A 9502-nucleotide genomic window follows, 5' to 3' on the forward strand; every position below is an offset into this window, starting at 1 on the left:
TCTATTTTTTTATTCTCTTTTAATCTTATTTAATCTAAAAGAGTTTAAAAATCACTTCTCCTTCATTATGTTTCAATTTGCGATTCGCATGTAAAGAAAAATAACTCCTTAACAAAAGAAGCCAAACATTGTTTTAGTTTTCACTTAACGTTTTTCTTTGACCTAATGTGGCTTGGACGATTCACATCTCAAGGTCGAGCGCTGATGACACGTTGAGCCATCCATGTGGCTGAAAGACCTCTTAGGTTAGGAATAACCATAAAATTATCTACTTGACCAATAAGTTAATAGCTTGTCAGAGGAATCCGCTATGCCAAATGCGGGAGCAACTCATTACTCTCTTACCTTTTTCACATAACGACACAATTATCTAGGAGATGCTTGACTAATAAGCTAATAGTTTGTCGGAGGGCCTCGCTATGCCAAATGCGGTAGCAACTCATTGATACCTTTCCTTTCTAAAGTAACGATGCAATTGTCTGGACACTCAACCAATAAGCTAATAGTATGTCAGAGGCGTCTGTTATGCCAAATGTTGGAGCAACTCATTGCTCCCTTTCCTTTTTTACATAACGACACAATTCTCTAGGAGATGCTTGACTAATAAGCTAATAAGGGTCTCGCTATGCCAGATGTGGTAGCAACTCATTGATACCTTTCCTTTTTAACGTAACGATGCAATTGTCTGGGCACTCAACCAATAAGCTAATAGTATGTCAGAGGCGTCCGTTATGCCAAATGTTGGAGCAACTCATTGTTCTCTTTCCTTTATACATAATGACACAAATATCTAGGAGATGCTTGACTAATAAACTAATTGTTTGTCGGAGGGTCTTGCTAGCCAAATGCGGTAGCAATTGATACATTTCCTTTTTTAACGTAACTATGCAATTGTTTGGACACTCGACTAATAAGCTAATAGTATGTCAGAGGCGTCCATTATACCAAATGTTGGAGCAACTCATTGCTCTCTTTCCTTTTCACGTAATGACACACTTATCATAATTACACTTGACCTATAAGCTAATAGTTTGTCGTTGTTGGAGGGGCCTGCTATGCTACATGCACGAGAGCAACTCATTGTTCTCTTTCCTTTTTTATGTAACAACACAATTATCTGACACTTAATCAATAAGCTAATAGTATGTCAGAAGAGCTTGTTATATGCTAAATGTGTAGGAGCAACTTATCATTGTTCTCTTTTTCTTTTTTTTTTTTTTTTTTTTTTTTTTCGTGTAACGACGTAATTACATGACACTGGACCAGTAAGTTAATATTGTATGTCAGAAGATCCTGCTATTCCAAATGCGAGTAAAATCCCATTCCTCGCTCTTTTGTTTCTGTGTATGAGAGGAATCTTTTCACTTAAAAAAAATAAAAAAATAAAAAAATAAAAAAAGAAAAAAGAAAAATTAGCATCACCATCTGGTTATTAGTCTAGTAATACCTCTTCTTCGAAGGTCAAAGTCCCCTCTCACACATTGACCCAAAAAAGAATAAGAATATACATCACTTTGTAAGAGAGAAAATAACCATGGTGGTATATTAAGAACAAGATAATAAGGGAATAATACTTAGCCAAAAGGTGAGCAACGTAGTTGGAAGATCTCTTGTGGAAACTTGCAAAGGGTTGAAAGCTCTTCCAATTGCCCTACAGTTTGATTTGGTACTCTTCAAGTAATTCAGATCAAAGGCGATCTTAGCAAAATGGCCTTCCATTTGCATTTCATTTCACTCTTTTATTTCCTTCTTAATTTCTCAAATTCAAATCTCAGCCGAATAACTTAATTTAAACAAAAGGGTATAATTTGTGTTATTTTTTCCGAGTCATACTTAATGGAATTTAAAGTCTGAAATGGCGAATTTGAATTTAGGTGAAGAAAAGTTAGTACGCTACTATAGGCAACTTTAGTTATGCTTATGTATGCAAAAGATGCCCCAAAAGGCCCCAGAGGAGACAACAATATAGGAACTAAAATTTATAATTGGTAGAGTTATGTCAATTAATCAAGGCGGTGCAGTGTGTTTCATATTTCATGTGTGTTCGAATCTTTTTATTTTCATATATTAGATTTTTTATTATTTTTATATAAGTTTAAATTAATAAGAATTTTTATTTCTAAATGGTTAGATTGACACCCAAAGGACAATGAGAAAATAGGAGATATGGAGAAGAATGCCAAATGCAAAATGCCCAATTTTTATTTTATTTTAATTTCGAAAAAGAAGAGAAAGGTCCCTTTTCATGCGAAAATAAATAAATTATAAAATATCTAACTAGCCGTTGCCAGCCGAAACCCACCGACCTACGCTCTCTCCGTCTCCTCTTCTCTTATTCCATCTCTCTCCGCTCCCCTCAACTCTCTCTCTCTCTCTGTCTGTCTGTCTGTCTCTCTCTCTCTATCTGAAACTCAGAAAAATGTTCACCGAAGGCCTCGACGAAAATGCGATCAAATGGATCAAACAGGTACCCAAATCCCCAAAGTTCAAAAATTTTCGAAAACCCATGTCACATCTTTGAGCATTCAATTTCCAGTTTTCATTTTTCAATTGAATATTTGCAGGGATCAGAAATTGAAGCGCTAGAACAACAGCAACAATCCCCACAAGCGGTCCGATCGCCTCTTGCCGAGAAACTCACTTCCGACGCTTACCCAATATCGCCACTGCGCTTCGGCACCAACAGCGGCGGCGGCGGTCCCGCTCTACCTCCGCTGAAGTTCCACACTGGCCTGCTCGCGCCTCACAGCTTGGTGGCTCCGTGTCTAAGCAGCGACACCGATGACTACGATGACGGCAACGAGAGTGTGGCTTCGGTTTCTGATACGGGTTCGTCTGCCAATTACTTTGAGGAAGAGTCGAAGCCAATGGAGCAGTACTATCAGGAAGAAGAAGAGGAGATGTTTGGTTATAGGAATAAGCCAAGCAGTGTGTTGAATAGAGGGTTGTTGAAGGAGGGTCTGAGGGTTGAATTGCCCGGAAATTGCAGAAGATTTACGGATGGTGAAGTGGGTTTCAAGAAGAAATGTGCTCTGAAAACTTCGACACCGGGTGCTGGCAATCAGGTTCTGAAAAGGGCTCAACTTCGAAATTTCAATGTAGGAATTGATGCAAAAAAGTTTATCTTTTTAATATATTGTATGATAATATGGTTTACTTTAGGGTTGTTTTTTGTTTAGTAGTTAAGTGTTTGTTTGTAAATTTTTAATCTATGTGTTTGTGGGATTTTTTTTGTTGCAGGGCACTGCCCCAAGTGGTAATGAATGTGGTGTACTTAGAGATTCAGCAGCAGACTTGGGAACTCCGAGTGCGCCTCCGATTTTCGAAATTGGGAGAGACAATTCGGGTAATGAGGATGAAATTCAAGGAGGGCAGGAAGCTTCTGAGCGGCTGAGAGAAAGCAATGCAGCTGAAAATTGGACCTGCCCATCAAGAGGATCAATGGGGTTCGATGGGAGTGTAGAGGGTTTAGCAGATTTGGATAGTGGTTCTTTCAAAGCTTCTCAACTTGGTGAAAGGTATTGAATAAAGAGTGGTTTTGCTCTTCTTGTTTTGGTATTTTATGTGGACTGTGACTTTAATTTGATTCTTAACTTTTTCGTTTCGGGTTTTAAATAGTTCTTACATAATTTGACATTGTCTTCTGTAGAGTGAACAAGAGCATAGCTGGAGAAACAGAAACGAAAGTCCCTTCTTTGCAAGCCAGCCAATTAGACCATTCTTATTATCATACCAGGTGCTTCCACAATTGAATTTCATATGAAGGCAGATACTTGTTTACTGTTTCTTTTGATTTAGTGAAGTAAATGCATCAAAGATTCTGCAAACATATTACTTTTATCATTCTAAAGTCCGAGTATCCAATTGAATCATTGCAGTGGTCAATATGCCTGGCAAACCTTGGTTGCACATGAGGCATGCATACGCTTATGCCTACAAGCATGGGCAAGAGGCTGCACTGAGGCACCTGAATTTCTACGTGACGAGTGCCTGGTTCTTCGGAATGCTTTTGGGTTAGCTACATTTTCTTAATCCTAAATATTCGGTTCTTTGAAGTTTCATGGCTAGTTCTCAGGCTTTGATTGGTCACTGATTTACACTGATTATACAGGCTAAACACATTTTTGTTGCAACCCAGAGGAGCACAGCCACTAGAAGCAAAGACTAGTCGGAATACAGAACAAACTTTTGCTATGAAAGCAAAGAAGGTGGTTGGAAAGATAAGAGTTGAAGGTATGATCTTATAAATGGATTAAAGTTATTAGTAAGATAGTGAATACTTGATCTTTAAAACTCCTTTACCGAATTTATTTTAGTTTCTTTATTTACAACTGTTTTGGGAGGCCGAAAATATGAAATGTTTACTCAATTATTTCTTACCAGTAATAAAAGGTTTCTATGCCAGCATAATTTTATCCAAGGATTTTAGGTTTATTTTAGACACTAAGCTGATAAAAGTAGGCCACATTGTGTATTTGTATCTTGACGTAATTTTTGAATGATGGCAGTGAGGAAACTTCGAGTAATACCAAGAAGGAAACTGAAGAGCACATATTCACAGCGAGGTGCAATGTACATACAAGCAGGGGCAGAATACGTCCGTCATGTTTCATCACTAGTAAAAACTGGCATAAATTCTTTAAAGTCATCGTCATTCTCGATTACACCAGAAGGTTTGTGCCATATGAAGAACCCTTTTTTGTTCTCAAATTTAATTTTCTCCAAAGACTTAATATTCAGCCACCATTTAATTTATATATTACAACCCGAGAAAGTTATTCTTACTGATTAGGATAAGAGATATATCAATGGGTAGCATCTCTTGGTGGATTTTTTGTGACTTATGTCTTGTGTTTTTGATAATGAAATTAATAGGCAATGTGAGTCTTGTGTTTTAATGGATGATTGAAACTTATCTTATTTGTGTGTGCAGAGCCACTTTCATGCATATTCAAACTTAGTAGTGCCACCAAAGAAACCGAAGTAGAGCCAAGTTCCGCAATTTGTTTGCACCCTGGAAGCGGTGATTACCATGTGTTGTAAGTTTCTGTTTTACTTTAACGGAAAGTAGCATGTTTCTAGGCTTTAGTGCTTTTCTGCTTTAATGAAATCAAAAGAAAAAAGTTGAACCCTAAACCCTGGTGTCAATTTAACCCTCATTTGAATGGATATGTTGGTAACTTGTGTTGGTACTTTAAGTTCTGTGGCATAGTCTAATTAATATACCAAAGTGTCGGTCCCCTTCAAGGGACGCTGGTTATGACTTGAGAGTTTCATATGATGTTAAATGCGGAAAAGATCTTACATGTCTATGTACTTCCAGTTTTCCAGAGAGTCAAGTGGATGCTCTTTTGGTAGAAGTTCAAGACACGAAAAAATCAGTCCAATGTCGAACTACAATTCCTATTTCATCCTTGAATGACAGCACCGTATGAATCGTTACCCTATCACCCAATGTTGATTTCTTAAGGCAGGGCAATATCTTTCTACCATCCGCATGTTATATGATGTGATTTTTCTTGATTATGCAGAGTGATAAACTTCGTTGGTGGCCATTATACCATGATGATCAAGAATGTATTGGGAAGATTCAGCTCAGCATTGGTAGTGTGATAACAAGTGATGAAGATAATCATATCAAGGTTTCACTTCTTCCATCTCTGTTCATCTAAGAAAATCTTGTCACACATTTCATTTCTTCCCTGTTCAGTCTAAGAATTTGGCATTGATCTCACCTGTTTTTTCACACATTATAGAGTGGACCAGTTGCAGAGACTCTAGCATATGATTTGTTGCTGGAGGCTGCTATGCGGGCACAAAACTTTCACTCCCGGAACCTATGGTTACATGGAACTTGGAAGTGGTTGTTGACCGAGTTTGCAGACTATTATGAAGTTTCCCAGTCATACACAAAGCTCAGGTATGTCGCAAATGTGCAATTTTTCAAATCTAGTAATTAGTGATTCTTTGCTTCTCCTGCAAACCAAAAAAAAAATAATAATAATAAAATAAAAGCTTCGTATGCTCCTCTTTGTGATGGCACGGCATCATATTTTCTTCCCTTTGGTTTCGTTGTAGATATCTGTCGCATGTCATGAATGTGGGAACTCCGACCACAGGTTGCTTAGAGCTTGTGAATGAGTTACTAGTACCTATAATAAAGGCCAGGAGTCAGAAATGTTTGACAAGGCAGGAGGTAGACTTAATACCAAGAATTTTTTTTTTTGAATTTCCCTGTGAAATAAATTTTAACTTCCTTTCGTTTTTAATTGGATTTGATCTTGTCTTCTTGCAGAAAAGTATACTGTTAGACTGTGAAAACCAAATTGAGAGTCTTTTGGCAAATGTTTTCGAAAACTACAAGTCATTAGATGAAGGATCACCCACAGGGTTCAAATCCTCGTTTGGTCCAACCCCGGAGTCTGCAGCTCCAGCTCTAGCTCCTGCTGTACAAGTCTATATGATCCTTCATGATATCCTCACTCTCGATGCCCAGACTATGCTACGCAACTATTTGCAGGTACATGAAAAATGTTAATAATTATCTCCTTATGTTTCCATGAAAGGACTTGTTAAATATATGAATGTTTCAGATGAAGTTGGAAGTCTCTAGTTTTCTTATCCTCAAATATTGATTACCTAACACAAGAGTGTATTCGGTTCCACCATGCAGATTTCAAGTGCTGGTTTATTACTGTCACTAAATTAGAGAGCTTATGACAATTATAAAACACTTGGGAACATGCCCAGTTATGCATACTAGAATACACCTGTGAACATTTTAGCTGCTATTTTGTCTTTTTCTTTTTCTAGGGGCAGTGTCTAGATGTAATTTTCCTCTTTAACAACTCAACATACGACCTAAATCAATGACTTCTTGGGTTTGTTTTGCACTTTGTTTTAATTGGAACTTACTCAGGAAAATAGAATTTAAAACCAAATGTATTTTTTAACAGACAGCAGCAAAAAAGAGGTACCGGAAGCATGCTCTAGACACTGATGAGTTTGTGTCAAGTAACTCTGAAGGCTTCCTTATGGACCCCATATCCATCTCGACAGCATATCTGAAAATGAAGAATTTGTGTATGAATATACAAAAGGAAATTCAGGCAGACATCAAAATCCACAACCAGCATGTACTCCCCAGGTACAGGCCTGTGTCTTTTGAACCTAATACTGTGATTCATTGTTCAACATTACACTTGGATTGATATTCTTGAATTTTTGAGTGAAAAATACTGAAATCTGACTTATTTCCAGTTCAATTGACCTCTCGAATATAGCTGCTGCCATTTACAGCACTGAGCTGTGCAGCAGGCTTCGAGCGTTTCTTGCTGCCTTGCCTCCATCTGGTCCACAGCCACATGTAAATGAGCTTTTAATTGCAGTTGCTGACTTCGAAAGAAACCTTGAGTCTTGGAATATCAGGTCTGTGAAAGCGATTTGGACCAAAATCCTTAATAGCATACAATTGAATAAATTTTTGCGGTTTGATTTTGTAGAACGAAGTTTCTGTTGTTTTGTAGAGTGTACTTTAAATAATTTATCATGTCATGTTTTTTTTGCTTCAGTCCAGTGCAGGGCGGTGTTGACTCGAAGAATCTGTTTCACGATTACATAATGGTCTGGGTACAGGATATGCAACTTAACTTACTTGAACGTTGCAGAGCAGAAAAGGTATAACATCACTCCAAGAACTTATTATGTAGCTTACCATGTGTAGTCTATTCTTTGATGCTCTTGCTCACATTAGCGCAAACTTCCACTGAAGGCAATTGTTCAACTTGAGGAATTGCCCATAACTAACGTGATCTGAATAATGATTCAGGTGCCATGGTCTGGCGTGTCAACAAATAATTCCACCTCACCATTTGCTGAGGATATGTACGAAAATATCAGAGAGAACCTTATCCAATACGAGGTGGTACTCAACCGATGGCCTCAGTACTCCTTGATTTTGGAACAGGTGAGTTCTCTGCCTCTCTCTCTCTCTCTCTCTCTCTCTCTCTCTCTCTCTCTCTCTCTCCCCCTCTTCAACACCCCCCACAACCACCCCCCCCCGGCAGGGGCCCGGGCAGCAATGTCACTCCCTTATCTCATCCCTATAGTATTTATAAACGAGCTTTCAACATTTGTCTAAGCTGTTTTGTGGGCTCTGTGCAGGCTGTTGCTAATGTTGAAAGAGCAATCATAAAAGCACTGGAGAAACAATATAACGATATCTTGACTCCATTGAAAGATGGTATCCAAAAGAGGCTTAATATGCAGGTCCAGAAGCTGACAAGAAGACAATCAGTCGCAATCTACACCGTTCCTAATCAGGTGAGTTCTGCCGTTGCAAAATTTTCCCATACAATGTAATGAAATCAGATGTAGTAACTCTCTCCCTCATGCGCACAGATACATTTGTATGTCGCAATTGCATATGTTAATTTGTTTGTATATCTTATAAATATCTTTTATTTGTCAGCTTGGAACCTTTTTAAACACCATGAAGAGAATTCTTGATGTCCTTCATTGTACATTAGAAGACATCTTAAAGTCATGGGCATCTTTTCTGCCTGTCATGGGTGATAACAAGAAGTCGCTGTTTGGGGAGCAGATGAATGGAATCACGGTTCTCTTGAGAACGAAATACAAAAATTACTTGCAGGCAACTGTAGGGAAGCTTATCAGCAATGTAAGTCTTTTCTTCTGGTTCAAATACTCGAACTTCTGTCCAACAGGTAAAAATTAGCAACGGTTTCTCATATATGATTGTTTCAGGTGCAAGCTAACCGTAACACAAGGCTGAAAAGGATTCTAGAGGAAACAAAGGAAGAAGATGGAGAGGCTGAGGTCCGCGAAAGAATGCATCCACTGAGTTCACAGCTTGTAGACTCCATCTCCAACTTGCATGAGGTCTTTACAAGCAAAATATTCATCACAATTTGTCGCGGATTCTGGGATAGAATGGGACAGGTAAATTAGAGAGACCTGTATTTCACACAACAATTAATTTCCAAATCTTCTCAACGCTGACACATTTCGATTATTATGTACTAGATTGTTTTGAAGTTCCTCGAAGGCAGGAAGGAAAATCGAGTTTGGTACAATGGATCTTACTATGCTCTCGGGGTAAGTGGCTTCAGATCAGATTGAAACCATAATTAACTTAATTAGAGGCAACACGCTGCAGTACCTTCTAATCTCATTTTGTCTGCAGATATTGGACGATACATTTGCTTCCCAGATGCAGCGTTTACAAGGCAATGCACTGCAAGAGAAAGATCTTGAGCCCCCTCGTTCAGTAATTGAAGCCCGATCAATTCTCTGCAGAGACACAGAAAATGCTACAGATGCCTCTACCTACTTCTATGCTTAGCAGGAAGTGTCAGAATGTCTATATTTGTAGCACAAAATGTATATTGCACAATTCCTATAGTATTCATTCAATCTTATTCATTTTGTAATATAACTTTGCATTAAAATTCTTCATATTAATAAAAGCAATATAATTTTC

General features: G+C 38.1%; 1 protein-coding gene across 1 annotated transcript; it reads left to right on the top strand.

Moving 5' to 3' along the window:
- The first annotated feature begins 2419 nt into the window (after positions 1 to 2419).
- Positions 2420 to 9489, top strand: LOC137709119 (uncharacterized). The gene is made up of 22 exons (XM_068448244.1): positions 2420 to 2467; positions 2565 to 3098; positions 3241 to 3518; positions 3650 to 3736; positions 3879 to 4013; positions 4112 to 4233; positions 4509 to 4673; positions 4934 to 5039; positions 5324 to 5429; positions 5532 to 5642; positions 5757 to 5920; positions 6079 to 6196; positions 6296 to 6520; positions 6957 to 7147; positions 7261 to 7428; positions 7572 to 7677; positions 7829 to 7966; positions 8164 to 8322; positions 8471 to 8680; positions 8767 to 8961; positions 9046 to 9117; positions 9206 to 9489. Exons 1-22 carry the CDS (start codon positions 2420 to 2422, stop codon positions 9362 to 9364), a joined length of 3597 nt encoding a protein of 1198 aa, XP_068304345.1. The 3' UTR covers positions 9365 to 9489.
- Positions 9490 to 9502: the final 13 nt, after the last annotated feature.

This window comes from Pyrus communis, chromosome 11, assembly GCF_963583255.1.
Source record: "Pyrus communis chromosome 11, drPyrComm1.1, whole genome shotgun sequence".
In the NCBI taxonomy this organism is placed as follows: domain Eukaryota; kingdom Viridiplantae; phylum Streptophyta; class Magnoliopsida; order Rosales; family Rosaceae; genus Pyrus; species Pyrus communis.